The sequence below is a fragment of the Zootermopsis nevadensis genome, unplaced genomic scaffold (assembly GCF_977971745.1).
Source record: "Zootermopsis nevadensis isolate Lab colony 2312 unplaced genomic scaffold, Znev_1.0 Znev_ptg000061l, whole genome shotgun sequence".
Taxonomy (NCBI): domain Eukaryota; kingdom Metazoa; phylum Arthropoda; class Insecta; order Blattodea; family Termopsidae; genus Zootermopsis; species Zootermopsis nevadensis.
In genome coordinates, this window is record NW_028259192.1 from 5,189,592 (window position 1) to 5,208,920 (window position 19,329).

Genomic DNA, 19,329 nt, shown 5'->3' on the forward strand with positions numbered 1-19,329 from the left:
GATCGTATCAAGACATTACATTGAAAAACAACAACAAAAGAATATTGATTAACAGCTAATTAAAATTATAAATTAATATAAAACTGACAATACGAACACAAGCTATTAATGAAGCGTGAAGAGAAATTACCGTAGTCAGGAACTTGACTGCGAACAAGTTGGAACGCGAACGCAAACAACAGATAAAAAGGTGTAGTATTTTAAAATACAATTTAGAAGTCTCAGTCTCTCTGAAAGATAATACTAGGTGCGATCGGAAAGTTTTCAGACTGCGCCTATAAAAACCCGTACACTTATCTCAGGTATTAAATTCATCCATCACCCTCGAAGTAGTTCCCCTGGGTGTGAACACAACGATCCCAGCGTCGCTGCCAAGCCTGGAAGCATCCCTGGAAATCTTTCTTTGTCAGCCTGTCAAGCACCATCTGCGATTCTGCCTGAATCTCTTCTATCGTCTCAAATCTCCTTCCCTTTAGCTGAATTTTCATCTTTGGGAAGAGGAAGAAGTCACACGGCGAATAAGGAGGGTGCGGGATGACGGCCATGGGGTTTGAGGCCAAAAACTGCCGAACTTTGAGGGCGGTGTGCGCTGGCGCGTTGTCATGATGCGTCGCATGTGGAGTTCTTCCTTTAGAATCAGCTGACAGGTCCCATAGCATATCCCAACAATGTCGCACAAGTCGTTGATGGTACGACGTCGATCTTCGTGAATGGCCTGCCGAATCTTCGTAACATTTTCGGGCGTTGTGCTCGAAGATGGTCGTCCAGAACGCTCGTCATCATCGACAGAGGTTCGGCCATTTTTAAAACGTGAATACCACACAAAAGTTTGTGCACGACCCATTGCGGACTCCCCAAATGCTTCCTTTAGCATTTCATAGGTTTCCGTAGCCGTTTTGGCGAGTCTTTGGCAAAATTTGATGCACACGCCATTCCGAAATCGCAGGAGGGTCGGTGTAATGCACTACCAAAACGCCCGTAACTAAGAAACAAATGCTAATTCGATGATGCCGGCTGGCACACTGATTCACTATGAATGTAGGCCGCACCCCCTAGCGGCAGAAGCTCGTACTACATCCGGTTCGCCCTATATTGACACAGTCTTGAAACTTTCCGATCGCACCTCGTAAGCTATACGAATGGGTACGTGGCTACAACGTTAAGGGAGGAAATCGTCTACCTGAACAATTCCAGCGTGAATACAGTAAATGCATATTTACTTGAACGTGATACCATTAACACGTATAGACACTTTTCCTTCTTCAGTCTGCATACGAGTTTCGACTTTTACTCATTCTTGAACTCGACACTAGATGGAGTGAAATGTCAGCATCACGCCCCGACCGGCTTTACCTCCAGGAAAGGCCCCCAGAACCCACCGGACAGCTCAGGCCGTGAGACTGAAGTCATCCTTTCCCCGCGAGCAAATATGTTTACCGTTTGCACTTACAATTAAGACGTGCATGTTTTCAGACCGTAATGGAATGCGACGGCGAGACTGCAGTGCAGCAGCTGTTCCACGGCGCTGGCGTCTTCGTGACGGGGGGCACGGGATTCCTGGGCAATGCGCTGCTAGAGAAGCTTCTACGCTCCTGTCCTGGCGTCAGGACCATATTCATCCTCGTGAGGCCCAAGAAGGGCAAGACTCAAGAAGAGCGATTCTCTGGTCTCTTCGAAGCACCGGTTAGTACAGGAGGCCAGCGAAAGTATTTATGAGACGCCTGCAGACAAACTTGAATATAAAAAGTGACTAATTATTTTAACAAATTTGTAACATTTTGCTGTTTGCAGCACGGTGAGTTTGTAACGTAACCGCCACAATACCCTTCCAGTTAAAGAAGTGTCGCTAAATAATCCAAGGAAAAATTAAATGCAAAAGAACACTTTAGCTGTCACAATCAGATCCTCCAAAGTTCTTCCATTTTCGTTACACACAATCCCACCCCCCACAAACCATTTTTACACGCCCTGCTACTCTGGAACTCATTTCACCCAATTTAAGTCGTCTCTTCTCTACAGGCTTTCGACTTAAATTCTGTATGCAATTCTCATGATGCAATTTTTTCCAACAACCTATAACTTTAACTCTCTTGAATCCAAATATTCTCCGTAACACCCTGTTCTCAAATACCCTCAATGTGAGAGATCACATTTAACAAAACAAGTTCCATTATGTAAGACTTGAGGTTCTCACAGCGGTGAATATGAAGATTTCTGTCTTCTGGGTTATTGCGCTGTGTAGTCTGGTCGATGTTAACCAACGTTTCAGAGGTCATACTGCCTCCGTCATCAGGGCGATGAATATGCCAATAGGGTGTGAGGAGTTGGATTTTATAGGCAGGGAAGTGAAAGGTGTAGCCTGCCCCGAGCCAATGGGAGCAGGTATGGGAGTGGACCAATGGTAGCACGTGGGCGAGGGTGGGAGAGGGAGAGATTGTAGAGAGAGAAAGGTGAGTGTAGTTGTATGGATAAAGGCCCTGAAAGGGGCCGAGTTAGTGGTCTGGTTGGTTCTGGCGGCGCACTCTTGCTCGTTCTCGGAGTCACACTCCGAGGACTTCAAGTTCCATTATAATGTTCTCTTTAAATCTTTTTGTTCTTATCGCAGCCGGGAGAACAAAAGATCCCCCAAAATACCTCCTTGTAATTTATGATAACATTTTAACTCTTCCTAGCGGTACCAATGATATGGCTGTGCACACCACAGAGTCCTGTTCTAATCTGATCGATAAGTAAGCAATTCGACGCCAGTATATTCTGAATATTATGCCTATTTTTATGCACTTGTAAAATAATTATTTCGGAATGAACTAAACGTCATATTTTCGTAATACTTTTCCATGACTACTGATGACAACAAACTGGAACGCATTCAGCAGAAGTTTGCAGTGCTGTGCTATAATCCTTTCCTCCCCCATGTTAATGGACAGTATTTAAAATTCAAAATCTTAACGCAAGAGGATATATTGCATTGATTCATTGTTCCTTGTCCAAGTTCACCGTAGTTTAAAATACTGCCCTTCCCTCCTGGAAGATGTCGGTCTCTGCATCCCTGCTTGGAATCTGAGAGATTTTTCTATGTTCAGTTTTAGCCCTTTGATCAAAAACAGTCCCTCTGCTAGATGCACATCAGCTGCTGATGTCGTCTGCAGGGACTTGGACATATTCGAGACGAAAATTGTCACACTTAATTACATCCTACAATAATCTAATGTACTTAATTTATCTAAATTATTACTACAAATATACCAATGTATTTAGTAGCAATTTTTCTTTGTGTATGGGAGTCCTCTGCACTCATGTATTTTATATTCCCTTTGTTGTTACATTCTTATAATCATTACTTTGTTCGTGTGTTCGTCTCTGTGCTGTATCTGTAATTGGCCTTCTGGCTGTTGGCACAGTACATTAATAATAAAGAATTGAATTGAAATTAGCATATTAAGTAATCAACTTTGGCTGGCGTGTTCACTCTGTTATGAACAATTATACCAGTCTTCGAAAACAGGAATCATGTGTCCCTGGCCCTGGGGCCAATAGTGTAGGGCATGGGGTCAGTGTGCTAACTGGCATTATTCCGTGGGAACTTATTGCTTTGTTGCTCTGCACGTGTATTTTCGACTTAGGAAACGAGTAAATGAACCACTGACAGGAAGACGAAATCCTGTATCCCGAGCCAGTTGAATCCAATTCACAGCTATCAGTTCTCTAAGATCAGTTTAATATTATCCTTCTCGGTATTCAAACTGGCACCTTTCCAAGAGGAATGGAGAGAATTGATCACAACCAGACAACACACAGAGACTGATGATGCTCAGAATTAGTACAAAATTGATGACTGCCTTCTGCAATGTTGCGTCAGGTTGCCTGATAAAAATCGATAAATGTTTCAGAGGTACTTACCGCCTCAGTCATTAGGGCGATGGGAACACTCTCATCACCCCGATTATACAATAAGCATCCCTGAACACTTCCTACCAGACTACACAGTGCAACATCCCAGAACACAGCCGTCTTCACACACGTCACCACGAGAACCTGGTATCTCACCCAGTACAAACTTGTATTAACATCCATAAGGTCAGGGCTGACTTGTTTCATTGTGTCCAGGTGTTTGAATCCATGAAGAAGGCCTGTCCCAACTATATGACCAAAGTGAGGGCTGTGGCCGGTGACTGTGGGTTGCCCGGCTTGGGCCTCGGAGAAGCAGATCGCGAGCTGCTATGTCAAGAAGTGAGAGTCGTGTTCCATATCGCAGCAACTGTCCGGTTTGATGAAAAGCTGAAGACAGCTGTCCACATCAATGTCAGAAGCACGAAGCACCTGCTAGAGCTCGCAAGGCACATGCCACATCTCAAGGTACAATCTCAGAATGCCTGGAATCGAACATGGTCCTCCAGTCTGGAACTAGTGTTCTTGCTACTTATAACTGCATCTGGGAGAAACCGCTGACTGGACGATCATTTAAAGACACTGTAACATTGTTGAATCACTTTTAGTGTCACTTGAGAAAAAGACAAACATGGTTTATTGAAACTGCAGTGAGTAAAATGTGTAGTCCAGTTCTTTGGGAATTGATGTTATTTGCTCTTAAGTCCCTGAACTAAAAGCTTACCACAAGCTACAAGAAAACAAGTAAAGAGAGAAGCAGCTCACCAGGTTGTGATGTCTGAAGCTGGCAGTGGCTACAGCCTGGATATCCTTACTAGTTTCAGTTTCAATTTAGAAAACCATATTTCTGTAAAATTTAACTTTCATTACAATGCTATTTCTAATTTTACATAACATGCCAGCCTGGGCAGTGCAGCTGTTTTATCTATGTATCAAAAATTCCTTCAGCTGTTCTGAAATGTGTTCAGTTTCCAATCCCTGTATTCATGCCAGGAGTTCTCAAACGTTTCCAGACCTGGGGCCACATTCAACATTTATCAATTAGCAAGCTACAGGCTTTTAAATTAGGACAATTTATTGAAAGGGCAATGTACTTTATTCAAACGGCTACGTTATACCTACTGTTGCAAACAAGCACACATGAAACTCAAGAATTTTCTTTAAAAAATTAGTAATTACTGAGATATCTGGCACTGATTTTGCTTCAGTAATCTCTCAATACCAAGTCTAATTTCGGCTTCTGAAATTTGCATTTTTTTCCCTCCATGTTCATCATTAAAATGCATCCTAGTTCTTGATTTAACATTAATTTAAACAGTTGCTGTGACACGTACAACCAAATATTGATGACATTAACAGCAGAAACAGTCAGATAAAAATCATCATTAGCCAGCTACAGCCAATCAAGTGCTGTTAGCCACTGATTAGTCCTGCTCTGTTCCAGTGTATGGAGTTGCACTGAATGTTTTTATCTTTAATTACGCAAAGTGTCAACCAGCTAGGCCAACATGGTTAGTATGAATGTTCCACCCCTCTTCAGTGGTGTCATCCAACGGTATATGCTTCAAAGTGCTGTGGATCAATGTAAGAGAAAGTAATTTAAGAATTTTAGTGCAGTATATTTCATAAACCTAACAATAGGACCGTATGGAAGAGGAGAATTGAGGAGGCCATGGACCGAATACGGGCCGAAGAGCCATTGAAGAAGAAGATATTTCTAAAATATGTGATGGGTTTAAAATTAAATAAGATTCTGATTCAATTCACAAAGAGACTGTTATAGATATACCACCAAAATAATATGTTGCAAATTCAGCAATGATATTTACAAAACAGATTTCATTTCAGACACCTAGAAAGACTGTAGCAATGAAATGAAATAAAAATTGTGAAGAACAGTGAATGATTCTGTTACTGGCATCATTATCATCCTCTCACATATTAGATCATTTAGCCTGTTATGGCTTCACGCCATTTCTTTAGTGGTCTTCCTAACCTTCAATTCTTTGGCTTGTATGCCACAGTAATAAATATCTTTATGAAAGCTGAAATGAGGACATGGTCCTGCTAAGTGGCTGTTTGCCAACAGTATTCTACGTTTAGTTAGGCCTTGGGGTTGTATAATGCCTACATTGATGTAATGTTTAAGCCATCATGACCTGGTCCCCAGACCCTTGGTTCGCTGCTAGTGAAGTATCAAAAACAGGTTGTACCATGAGACTTTGAGGCAGAGAATTTAACAGAACGGGCTACTGGAGGCACCTCTTATTCCTTGCAACCATAATTGAGTCTGTAATGTTGCCAGTTATTCAGACAAGAACAGAATCAATTGCTCAAAGACTCTGCATTTTGCATCTTTCTTATTTTCTTCTCTTTCATTTTCTTTTATACATTTGAAATTTTCCTTGCCTTTGCAAATGGTGTTTTTCTTTCCAGTCGTTCATCCATGTATCATCTGCCTTTGCACAATGCCCCATTAAACACATTGAGGAGAAGTTCTATCCAGTGCCTTTGCAGTGTCAAGAAGCATTACAGCTAGTGGACCTTCTGGATGAAGATGTGCTGTCCATTATGACTCCAATGTGAGTATGGAAGTCTTGAACCCTCTGTTGACATTTGGTGTGCCAGATCCCAATCACTGAAAAAATATATAAATGTTCACATTATGAACCACACATTTGATCAAAGAACAAATAAGAAATTATTTCAGAAAAAGAAAACTCCTCCGTTTTGGGAAAATGACAAAAATATACTTGAACCCTTACTAAACTATAAAATAAGCAAACAAACAAACTATTAACACTATAACATTATAGTGTTAATAGTTTATTTGGTTGCTTAATTTATATTCTAATACACTACATGGTATGCAAAGTTTTAACCTTACTAAACTGTTTCCCTGGTTAAAGTTTTCTGAAAATATAAAATATTATATTTTGTACTTCATATATTGAATACGTTACGATGCAAAATGTTTAACTGTACTATACAAAATTTTGTTTATATAAATATAATTATTATTGCAAGTTTCCGCAGGCACATTTCTACAAACACTTAAATAACCCCTTCACAATTACAACGTACAATGGACTGTATACCTACCGCAGGAACTTACGACATGTGCTACAGAAGCATAAAACCCTTGTGTTTACATGAAAACCAGTGTAAAAATATATAAACTTGTGGTTTACGTAAGTACAGCATTCCAAAATTCTTAGACATCTAGAGTCAGATACATGTATTTTCTTCACAACCCAGATAAACTCAGTTGGGTAATAACAGGATAAAATAATAAATATTGTCCTGGATAAACTCAGGTAAATATAGTATTATTTAAACAAAAATCATCAACCTGAGATATCTTGGAATATTCAGGGAAGTGATTAAGCTACAACTACCGGATAATAAAAAGGATGTAATATAGAAATGTTACACAAACAACATAGGTGTTTTATGTCATAAACAGTCTCTTCATATACTGAGCCAGTTTTTAAATAAAGAAAGTAAAGTTTGAAGTATGGCCTTCCTTCTTTTGTTTGCTGCACTGCAATACAATGTAATATTATTTCTTACTCCGCAACCTGTTGTCATCTGACAAAGCTAAGAATCCATGGATGTGAAGAAGATACACACAAACACACAGGGGGACTTTTTTCGTTACCCAGTATCTTATATTGCACCCCCAGATGGCTGGAGTTCTGAATGATGAAATGAACGAAAATAAGACCAGGAGGTGTCAGGAGAAAGCACAGAACTCAGTTTCTAAACAAATATAACAAGTTTCTGCCTGGCAAGAATTAACACAGGAAAGGGATTTAAAAGAAAATCATGAGGGAAAGAGTGAGGAAGAGATACAGGAAAATGTCAGAAACTACGAGATTAAACCGTGACTGGAGAGGGGGGGATAGCAATATGAGTAAGGAAAGCTTGAGCTAACACAACTCATTACAAACAAGTATCACAAGTTGATATCATACAGAATAAGGAAATATTTTGGATATGCACAGGAATAGACAATTCATTTGAGACTTTGTATTTATTAAGTATGTTTTCCTTTCTTGATCACATTCCACGTAGTGCGGTGTTATAGGCTGTACACAAAACCAAGGATCCTACATCATAAACTACTCAAGGGTGAGAAATAAGGTCACTCTAATGGCAGTGACTTATAGGGGTAGGCGATGCTTGAAGAGTTAATTAATATTTCAACTAAAGTGTGCAGATGTTACTAATTACAGGATACTGAGGGATTGGCCAAACACATATGCACTCACTAAATCAATTGCTGAAGACACAGTACGAGAGTTTGGAAAGGGCCTGCCAATAGCAGTGGTGCGACCTTCTATAGGTAGGTAGCTCATATTTGTTTCCTGTTTCTCATTGTGAAAGGATTATGGAAATGGTAACTGAAATGGAGAATTACTAAGAAGAACGTTGCATGACTGAAAGCTGCGAGTCTAGAATCACTCCATAAGAGCAAAACGCTGTCCTGTATAAACATGTAAGTGTCCCTTAATGAAGGTTCTTCATAAGTAATTTCTAAAACTTTGTTTCGTACGGCGAATTTCATCGTTTTCTTGCTGATGATTTATAAAAACCAGTCTCTTGTGCAAGGTATATCAGTGACAGTTAATCTTATATGGTCCCTTTCTCTTGCCCAGCACAATATTTTTTTATTTGTTTCTTGTCTTGAAGAGAGCCAGTAAACCTAATTTTATCAGTAACTTGACGAATTCCCATTGTGTTCAGAATTTTGAACCAAGAACATTTACGGAAAAATTGTCTCCAACACTATTTCGCAGAACAGTATATTTCACATTGAACTGATAGTGATTGGGGGGGAGGGGACAGCATATGGAACTGTATCAGCTCACAAAGATAACATTTTTGCCAAACACTATCATAGATTTATCCTTTGACAGTGATAATCACTACTTAATGCACTGTTTGACAATATTGCAGACTTATTCATTAAGAGTTAAAACCAAAACTCTGTGTCTACTCTTTTGATGATGAATAGTTTCAGTGGAATTTACTGGCAGCATTCCACCTGGGTCATATTAGGCTAGGCTGAAGGCTGGTACAGGGAAGTGGGAGGGGGAAAAAGTGATAGAAGTGAGGCAAAACTAACTGCAGCCCCAGACAAACGTATTGTTTAAACTTTCTCAAATGTTATAGAATTATTAGAACTAGTCAATGTTTGTTGAACAAAATGAAGAAAATCTTTGTTCTTGGCAGGTCCCACATTAAATCTATCTCAGGACAGAGATTGGCTAACCAGACAGGAATGTTTCCTCAGTCCATCTAGGAAGTAGTACATCTTAAAGTAGGCCAGAATAATTTCTTTCGTTTCTTGTCAGTTCCATCATTTGAAGTCATTCTGTCAGTTATTTGACACAGCCTATGCAGTAGTTAAATTATGAATAGCCCTTCAGTTGTTTCCGGTATAGTACCACACATAATTTCCAGCTTCATATTCTTTGAATGAGATACTTCATAAAAGTGTGAACATAATGTGTTCTAATTAGGTTATTTCTTTGAAGTACTTAATGCATTACGTTACATATCAAAATATTCATTAAGTAACAGTCAATTTTATTTGCTTGTTCTGTTGTTTGCATTGGTTCTGAAAATGGAAGCTAGAATGTTATAATAATAATTGTTTACAGTTTCTTGATCATGAGAGAAAAAGTGTTTTCCACAAACAGCTACCAGTGGCAAACATAGCAAATGTTACTAAAACACTTACAAAAAATACTAAAGGAGTAAAACCACATATAATTATATTAGTAAAAAAATTACAATAGATATAAATAAAGTCTACTAAATGTGTCTACCACGTTCCTATGGCGGACCCTAGGCTGTTGTTTCTGGTGAGCAAACATTTTAATCACACATAAAATACATCAACTGCCTTCGAAAAATTAATTTTAAAAATTAACAATTATTTATTTTAATCCGTCTTATCACAATATTTAAAATTTCTTATAATTAAGATAATAAAATATCATTGATGTTCCATATCGATTGATCGACAAAAATTCGTTTACAAATTTAACACAGAACCCTACACCAAAATATCAAAAGAAAATCCAAAAAATAACCCAAAAATGTAAAAACATCTTTAACCCCCCAAAAACTCAATATTATAATTACAGCGCGACTTCACCCACAATTACAGGACTCATAAAATTACACAAAAATCCCTATTCTATCAGACCATTAATAAACTGGACATCAGCTCCTGCATACAAAATTTCATCAAAAACAGCAACTCTCTTAAAAGAATACTGCAATTTACCAAATACATTCAACATAAAAAATTCTATAAATTTAATTAACGAACTTAATGAACTCAACCTCAATAGAAATTTACATATGTGTTCATTCGATATTACAAACATGTACACTAATATCCCTACAGATATATTACAAGATATCATCCATAATATACTAAATAAACAAAACCTCGATACACAAATAATAAACGAAATTAAAATAATAACAAATCTTATTATTAATCAAAATTATTTTCAATTTAATGACAAATACTGGCAACAAAATACTGGACTACCTATGGGTGCCCCCACGTCAAGTATACTTTCTGAAATATTCCTCCAATACTTAGAACATAATAAACATTTTAAATAAAAACCATATCCAATACTATAGCAGATACGTAGACGATATATTAATAATTTACAATACGAAAAAGACAAATATTCAACAAGTACTTAACGAATTTAACAACATAAATCAAAACATTCAATTTACAATAGAACTTGAACAAAACAATACAATAAACTACTTAGATTTAACTATAATAAGAAAAACAAAAAGCTTTGAATTCAAAATTTATAGAAAACCAACTACAACAAGCACCATAATACATGCCTCTTCTTGCCACCCCTTTGAACATAAACAAATGTCCATCAATTACTTACTAAACAGAAAAAATCTATATCCAATATCTACAAAAAACAAACAAATAGAATTAAACATCATCCAACAAATTCTTAGTGAAAACGGATATAATAATCACAAAATAAATATAAAACCTAATAAAACAACAAAACCTAACGAAAATGAAAACATACAAGATAAATGGGCCACTTTTACATACATAGGTAAAGAAACCAAATTCATAACAAAACTATTTAAAGAAAGCAAAATAAAAATCGCTTTCAAAACAAAAAACACAATAAAAAACCTCCTCAAACAAAAACCACCAATAAACATAAACAATCAATATAACTTACCGGGTATATACAAATTAAAATGTAAAGACTGTCCATTAACATATATAGGTCAAACTGGCCGCACTTTCACACATAGATACTGAACCGTTCTAAGGTTCAGGGCCTCAATGACCTCTGGCGGCCGGCGCTTGAACTGTGTTTGGCTGGCCACGAGAAGGTGAAGTACCGCAAGACGATGATCCAGCTAGCATAATCCTCTATGTTCCCTTACGTCACTACGAACCAATTAGCTTCTTTCCCCCCTCTCCATGTCTCAGGCTCGGGAAGACGCGTGATTAGGATTGACCTGGCTTGGGTCTTTCTTTTTTCCGGTTCGACTGTTATCATAAGGAGACGTGCGTTAGGCTTCGTTTGGCTTCAAAATTCTTGGTTCTCTATTTCGGTTCAAAATTAAGTCTGATAAGCTTATTACGATGGTCGACGGAATTTGCAGCTTGTGTATATAGTTATTTTCTGGTGTGAGTTTTTTTTTATGAGTAAATGGAAATTGTAAGTATCGAATACTTGTGGTCGGGCGTGGCCCAGTGCGATATGCATATGTCTCATCGTATAGGTTGACGAGTATTTTATTTTGTTTTTTTTATCACTATTACTCTCTTTTTTTTTGTGTTTCAAAAGTGTATTTTTGATTTGTTGTCATTCACGAGAAAAGTGTGGGGTCTTGCAATAAGTGAAATTGGACACCTGTCGCGAGGCTAGCACTGTGTGATAAGTCGGGGGAAATACCAAGTTGATCACGAGCTACTGCGTAGCAAGCCGCGTGATAACGAGGCTATGCCTGGTGAGAGGCTAGCGTCCACTTGACCGCTCTTTGTCTGGATGGGAATCCCAGGCTGGAGTGCAGTCGGAGATTGTAACGTCAAGTGAGGAGAGTGTTAAGTTGAATCCGTGTGAGGTTCAGAAAAAGAGGTTTGATCAAGAAAAATGGAACTTGATCTTCTTAACGTTGTCACAGACCAAAAAGGGAAATTGGTCTTTGTAACAAAAAAAAGCTAATGGAAGCTTTTGTTGTTAGTTGGTGAAAGCACTGCGACCCACATATTAATACTTGTTAGGTATTTTGAGTTTACTTGTGGTCGAGTGTACGAGGTGATGAATTAATTGTGTCGATATCAGTGTAAAGCCGGTCTGGCGGCTAAAAGGGGAGTTTGTGGGTAGCCAACTGCGCCTACAAACATTCAAATGTTTAAGGGGGGCCTTACGTAGTATTCTGTTTTAAATGGAGAATGGTTTTTCTTGGATGTTGAAGGTGTGGCTGCCATCAAGTATGGACACACTTGGGCGTATGTTTGTGTAACTTTAATATTATCTTCCGAAAGATTAATTGTATTCTTGTTTTTGTAACACAGTTTCTTTTTTTGTAATTCTTGCCTTTTTATCATTTTTTTCACATTAAATTCATTTTTGTTTGTTTAACTTCAAAACTGATTGGGATTTAATTAATTCATTGTTTGTTATGTTCAACTGCCTTCAATGTTCCTTGGTTTCCCCACGAATATCTCGGGGCGTAGAATACACGAGCAACCGAGTATTAGGTGGACCGGATGAGCTGATGGTTCATAAATGGTAGCAAATGGACAGGAGGAGGAGCAGCTATCGGTTCATAAATGGTAGCAGAGCGTGGTTTGTTTGTTAAAGGTTTATAAATATTTGGTTAGATTAGTTTTGTTCATCATTAATTTTTCTAGAAAATTGTATGTTCATTACTTTTGTTTTTGTAAAATTCACTGTGTAACTCTGTGTGAATTAGATTAATGAAAAATTGTTTTGTTGTGCCATATTGGGCAAAGTTTTGATTTACTGCTGACTAGTGTGTTAATAATATTGATTGGTTGTTTGTGTTTTATGTGACCAACATGCCACAAACGTGGATTCGTCGTCTGACTATGGAGCAAGCCAGTCAAATGGCTGAGCAGTTGAACGTACCAGCAGGTGGTTCATTGGAGGAGATTAGGGCGCGCATAATGGATAAGTGGGCTGAGATTGAGACCATCCTGCCTTCAAGTTCTGAAGTTCAGGTGAAGTTGGAAAAAGTTACCCCGGTTAGTGTTGCTTCTAGTTCTCTGGTGGATACCGCTCCAATTCAAGTAAATTCTGAGGCTACTGTTGGAAAGATGAGAAGTCGTGTGGTGTCTGATCTTGTGAAAAATGTTCTATTGCTTCTTAACACTGATCCTGAAAACATTTTAAAATTTCTGATTCAACTTAAGGAAGTTCATGATTTAAAATTAGTTTCTGATTTTGAATTTTTGTCATTGATTGTGGGAAGAACGTCTGGTAGAGTGGCCCAAATCATTGGAAAATATTTGGTTGGAAGGCCCGAGTGGAGTACATTCCGTGCTGAGTTAATTGCAACTTTCTTTCCTCCCAGGATAAGGGAGAGATTTTTGGCTTCGTATGTCCTTGATCGTTTTCAGGCAGCGAACGAAGAGTTGAACCAATATTTGATGGCTGTCGTAGCTGCAGCAGATATTCTTGGGTATGAGGGTCCAGAAACTCTACTGGTGAATAGGATTCTTCAGAATCTTCACCCGTCGGTGAGGTCATATCTCCAATTTTCGGATAAGCCGACTTCCATTGGTGAGTTGTTTTCATTGGCTACAACTGTAGCGGAAGCAGTGGCGGTTGAAAAGCAGCGAGATACTGCAGGTAGATGGACCTCAAGTTCAAGGCCAACTCCCAAGGTTGTTCCTGTGACTAGTAGTATGGTTATTACATCCCCTGGTCGATTATTAAATTCTCGTGTAACATGTTATCGTTGTGGTGGTATAGGCCACATGGCTAGAAATTGTCCGTCGACTCAGGTTAGTGGTAATGTTGACCCTAGGAGTCAGGGAAACGCCGAAGGCGTTCGGCCGAGACAGGAAAGAAGGCTGGAAACCGGACGCCAAAGACAACCCAGCCAGTGAATACAAGAATTTCTAAAAGTAACGTTAGTAGTCCTTGGGTAGTTGCGGTCATTAAGGAATGGCGCTTGCCCACTGTTTTTGATTCTGGCTCATCTCGATCTTTCATTAGGCGAGATGTCTTTGAGCGTATGAAACAACTTGGTCTTCATCATACTTTAGAATCTGTTCAAGATAGTTGTGTTACTGCAAGTGGTCAATCTTGTACAATGACTGAGGCTGTAGTGTGTTCATTCAAAATTCAGTCCTTTTCTTGGAAATTTAAGTTCCTGATCTTTGACCAATGTCCAGTGCCTTGCATTTTGGGAGCAGACTTTATGTCATATGCTAAAGTAAGGTTAGATTTTGCAAATCATAGTTATAGTTTTGGTTTTGCTCCTGATAAAGAATTTAAATTTTTACCTTTGGAATCCTGCAGGAAGCAGTTTAATGTTTTGCCATGTTCTGTTGATGTTTTTGACAAGTTAGTATGTCCGTGTCTACCTATGTTTGATGACGAGAAGGTAGACAATGTTGTGTCAAATTTTCCCAAGTTGTTTTCGGAAAAATTGGGTACCGTAAAGGGAATGGTATGTAACATTGATTTGACGGATGAGGTTCCTGTTCGGAGTAGGCCGTATCAGTGTGCTCCGCCAAAATTAAAAATTTTACGAGAAACTGTTCAAGATTTATTAGATAAAGGGGTGGTGAAGAGAAGTCAGTCTCAATATGCTAGTCCCGCTTTCTTGGTGCCAAAACCAAATGGATCTCACCGTATGGTGATTGATTACCGCTTGTTGAACAAAAAGGTCATTTTTGATGCTTTCCCTATGCCATCTGTTGAGCATGCTTTTGATACCTTTTCCAATGCTAAAGTTTTCTCGGTGTTAGACTTAAATTCTGCTTACTACCAAATTCCATTGTCTTCGAAAAGCAGGAAGGCTACTGCCTTTTGTACTCCTTTTGGTTTATTTGAGTTCACTAAATTGCCCATGGGAATTAGTGTGGGTTGTCAAACTTTATGTCGAGTGGTAGATTCATTGTTTGGCGATATTAAACTGAAATTCGTATATAACTTCATGGATGATCTGGTAGTTTATTCTCAAAATCTCGACGAACATCTTGAACACTTAAAGGAAGTGTTTCGACGCTTGGAAAAAGCAGGTTTTACGTTAAATCGCAACAAGGTTCATTTAGCCCAGTCCGAGATTAAGTTCTTGGGACATACTCTGTCGGCTCAAGGAGTGAAGGTTTTGCCCGAGCGAGTGGAAACAATTCAAAAATTTCCAACGCCTAAAAATCTAAAGGCGGTCCGCCGTTTCCTTGGAATGGCAGGATTCTATGCACGATTTGTGCAGAATTTCTCGTTATTAGCGGAGCCCCTTCACGCGTTGAAGCGTAAGAACGCTAAATTTGTCTGGGGTGAGAGCCAGCAAACTGCATTCGACCAGCTGAAAGCAGCATTGTCAACACCTGTGTTGCAGGTTCCTGATTTTTCTAAAGAGTTCGTTTTAGTAAGTGACTCAAGTGATGTCGCTATTTCGGCTGTTTTACATCAAAAACGTGATGGTGAATTAGCTCCCATAGCTTATGCTAGTCGTTTGTTGTCCCTAGCAGAAAGAAAGTATTCCATTTATGGGAAGGAATGTCTTGCTGTTGTGTATGGGTGTGAGAAGTATCGTGCCTATTTAGAGCACAAGGAATTCACCTTACACACTGATAATCAAGCCTTGTCTTGGCTCTTGAGACATGTGAAAGAATTAGGTCGAAGTGGCAGGTGGGTTTTGCGTTTGACTCCTTTTAAATTCAAGGTTTGTCATATCCCTGGAAAAACCAATGTGGTGGCTGATTGCCTGACTAGGCAATATGAAGAAGTGCCAACTGATGCTAAATTTTCTGGTCTGATACTGCAACATCTTCCGGCAGCTTTCCAATCTATTCGTGAGCATCAATTGAAAGATCCATTTTGTGTAGAGATGCGTCAAAAGATTGCTGCATCAGATCCAAGTATACGAAATTACAACCTACATAATGATACCTTGGTCTATTTCCCTTCAAGAGGAAAAGGAAAAAGGCGGTTGGTAGTTCCTGAATCTCTGAAACCTATGATCTTCGAGTATTTCCATGACTCCACCTTGAGTGCTCATTTAGGGATGACGAAGACATTGCGTCGCATTTCTAACGTGTTCTATTGGCAAGGTATGAGGGCAGATGTCCTTGATTACGTGAGGAAGTGCCAAGCTTGCCAACGAGCAAAACCTGCTCGAAATACTCAAGTCGGATTACACCAGAGTCAAGTGGTTACAAAACCCATGGAAAAATTATTCATTGATTTTGTTGGACCCATCGTTCGTACTCGAAAGGGAAATGTTGCCATGTTAGTGGTCTTAGATGGCTTCTCTAAATTTGTGTCTTTGTACCCCGTGAGGAAGATAACATCTGAAGCTGTTGTTAGCTGTTTGATGAAGTTCTTTCCTTGCTATGGGATTCCACAGTGTATTGTTTCAGACAATGCAACTGTCTTTAAATCCAGAGCTTTCTATAATATGTGTTTCTCTTGGGGGATTCAACATGTAACAACGTCGCCATATTACCCTCAAGCCAACCAGGTGGAAAGGTTTAATAGAAACTTAAAGGCTGCGTTGAAAATTTACCATCATTCTCAACACACACGCTGGGATGAGAACCTCCCATCCTTGTCCATGGCATTCAACTCTGCCTGGCATGAGTCAATTGGAGCCACTCCAGCGAAATTGTTTCTTGGTCGAGAATTAAACCATCCCCTCGGGTTGAAATGGGAATTGTTCGACTTAGATATGCAGAAAGACTCTGTCGAGATGAAAGATTTTTGGGCTGATGCCCTGTCCAACCTTCGGAAGGCTAGAGAGAGAGTAGCCTATAGGTATAATCAGTCTAGGAGGCAGGCTGAATTCAGGGAGGGAGATCTGGTATTGGTGAGGCTTCACCCCACCAGCTCCAAGTTGTTGAAACGCTCCGCGAAGCTTGAGAACATATGGTCTGTTCCGCTAGTGGTAGCAAAATTCTTAACTGCTGTGACGGTACAACTAGCGAATCCTGACACTGGAGTCTTTGTGAGAAAGGCCCATGTTTCGCAGTTGAAAAAGTTCTTTCCCGGTGACTGATGAAAAGAAATCGTGAATGCACAACTGTATTGTATTGTATTTTTAGGAATTATGTAGTATATTATTAATTCTTGTTGTGTTATCCAATGTCTATTAAGTCAACCTATATAGATATTTTTTTTATAGATAATGATTTAATATGTATGTGGAATGGATGTAACCTGGTATGAGTGAAGATGAGCATGTGGGTGTATTTTGTTATAAAGGTTTTCCTAGTTGCAGGAGCTGAGAGACATTTCCGTGTTCCTTTTTTCTTTCCCTCTGGCTGGATTGGTGATCGTCAAATTAAGACTGGATACTGCGATGAAGTGGAGAACCCTGCCCTGGAGAACATTCAAGTAACATCTGTAAAACACTTCGGCTTGAGATGGAAGAAGGAGTTGTCAGTGAGTGAGGCGTTCCTGCTGGTCGGGAGATGGACTCTCTACTGATAAGGCTCTGGAAATAATTCTACCTTGTGCATGTCCTAGGGGGCGCAAATCCGTTGGCTGGTGGTGGTTGTGAAACTGGGGCTACTTGTGGCCATGGTGGACTCTAGTTTTCACTAAGTGCTCGATCCTTTGGGATCCTTCAACATCTGAGTGATTATGTTCTTCGGAGGTGGAAAAAAGTGTGACGAAAAACTTGTTCAAGTTTTTCTTAGATGAAGGGGGGGATACTGAACCGTTCTAAGGTTCAGGGCCTCAATGACCTCTGGCAGCCGGCGCTTGAACTGTGTTTGGCTGGCCACGAGAAGGTGAAGTACCGCAAGACGATGATCCAGCTAGCATAATCCTCTATGTTCCCTTACGTCACTACGAACCAATTAGCTTCTTTCCCCCCCTCTCCATGTCTCAGGCTCGGGAAGACGCGTGATTAGGATTGACCTGGCTTGGGTCTTTCTTTTTTCCGGTTCGACTCTCATCATAAGGAGACGTGCGTTAGGCTTCGTTTGGCTTCAAAATTCTTGGTTCTCTATTTCGGTTCAAAATTAAGTCTGATATGCTTATTACGATGGTCGACGGAATTTGCAGCTTGTGTATATAGTTATTTTCTGGTGTGAGTTTTTTTTTATGAGTAAATGGAAATTGTAAGTATCGAATACTTGTGGTCGGGCGTGGCCCAGTGCGATATGCATATGTCTCATCCTATAGGTTGACGAGTATTTTATTTTGTTTTTTTTATCACTATTACTCTCTTTTTTTTTTTGTGTTTCAAAAGTGTATTTTTGATTTGTTGTCATTCACGAGAAAAGTGTGGGGTCTTGCAATAAGTGAAATTGGACACCTGTCGCGAGGCTAGCACTGTGATAAGTCGGGGGAAATACCAAGTTGATCACGAGCTACTGCGTAGCAAGCCGCGTGATAACGAGGCTATGCCTGGTGAGAGGCTAGCGTCCACTTGACCGCTCTTTGTCTGGATGGGAATCCCAGGCTGGAGTGCAGTCGGAGATTGTAACGTCAAGTGAGGAGAGTGTTAAGTTGAATCCGTGTGAGGTTCAGAAAAAGAGGTTTGATCAAGAAAAATGGAACTTGATCTTCTTAACGTTGTCACAGACCAAAAAGGGAAATTGGTCTTTGTAACAAAAAAAGCTAATGGAAGCTTTTGTTGTTAGTTGGTGAAAGCACTGCGACCCACATATTAATACTTGTTAGGTATTTTGAGTTTACTTGTGGTCGAGTGTACGAGGTGATGAATTAATTGTGTTGATATCAGTGTAAAGCCGGTCTGGCGGCTAAAAGGGGAGTTTGTGGGTAGCCAACTGCGCCTACAAACATTCAAATGTTTAAGGGGGGCCTTACGTAGTATTCTGTTTTAAATTGAGAATGGTTTTTCTTGGATGTTGAAGGTGTGGCTGCCATCAAGTATGGACACACTTGGGCGTATGTTTGTGTAACTTTAATATTATCTTCCGAAAGATTAATTGTATTCTTGTTTTTGTAACACAGTTTCTTTTTTTGTAATTCTTGCCTTTTTATCATTTTTTTCACATTAAATTCATTTTTGTTTGTTTAACTTCAAAATTGATTGGGATTTAATTAATTGATTGTTATGTTCAACTGCCTTCAATGCTCCTTGGTTTCCCCACGAATATCTCGGGGCGTAGAATACACGAGCAACCGAGTCAGCGAGTATTAGGTGGACCGGATGAGCTGATGGTTCATAAATGGTAGC

General features: G+C 39.3%; 2 protein-coding genes across 3 annotated transcripts in view; both read left to right on the forward strand.

Annotated features, from left to right (window-relative positions):
* The window catches only part of LOC110840741 (uncharacterized), a 63,968-nt gene that overhangs the window by 39,835 nt on the left and 4,804 nt on the right, over positions 1-19,329 (forward strand). The window contains exons 23-26 of the mRNA XM_087340131.1: positions 1,474-1,683; positions 4,108-4,356; positions 6,325-6,470; positions 8,127-8,236. Coding sequence (XP_087196257.1) covers positions 1,474-1,683; positions 4,108-4,356; positions 6,325-6,470; positions 8,127-8,236 — 715 coding nt within the window. The remainder of the gene's footprint in view (positions 1-1,473; positions 1,684-4,107; positions 4,357-6,324; positions 6,471-8,126; positions 8,237-19,329) is intronic.
* LOC147871155 (uncharacterized) lies at positions 13,004-19,182 on the forward strand. Of its 2 annotated transcripts, none has more exons than XM_087340361.1 (2): positions 13,004-13,727; positions 17,392-19,182. In XM_087340361.1, exons 1-2 carry the CDS (start codon positions 13,004-13,006, stop codon positions 17,604-17,606), a joined length of 939 nt encoding a protein of 312 aa, XP_087196487.1. In that variant the 3' UTR covers positions 17,607-19,182. The 2 variants fall into 2 exon arrangements, with proteins under 2 accessions (XP_087196487.1, XP_087196488.1); XM_087340362.1 differs by having other exon boundaries at positions 17,398-19,182.

Bases quoted from the DNA above. Each gene is read 5' to 3' on its own strand.
- LOC147871155 (XM_087340361.1), top strand. From the start codon at position 13,004: ATGCCACAAACGTGGATTCGTCGTCTGACTATGGAGCAAGCCAGTCAA. The intron at 13,728-17,391 runs GTGAGTTGTTTT...AGGTTTTCCTAG, and splicing joins GGATAAGCCGACTTCCATTG to TTGCAGGAGCTGAGAGACAT.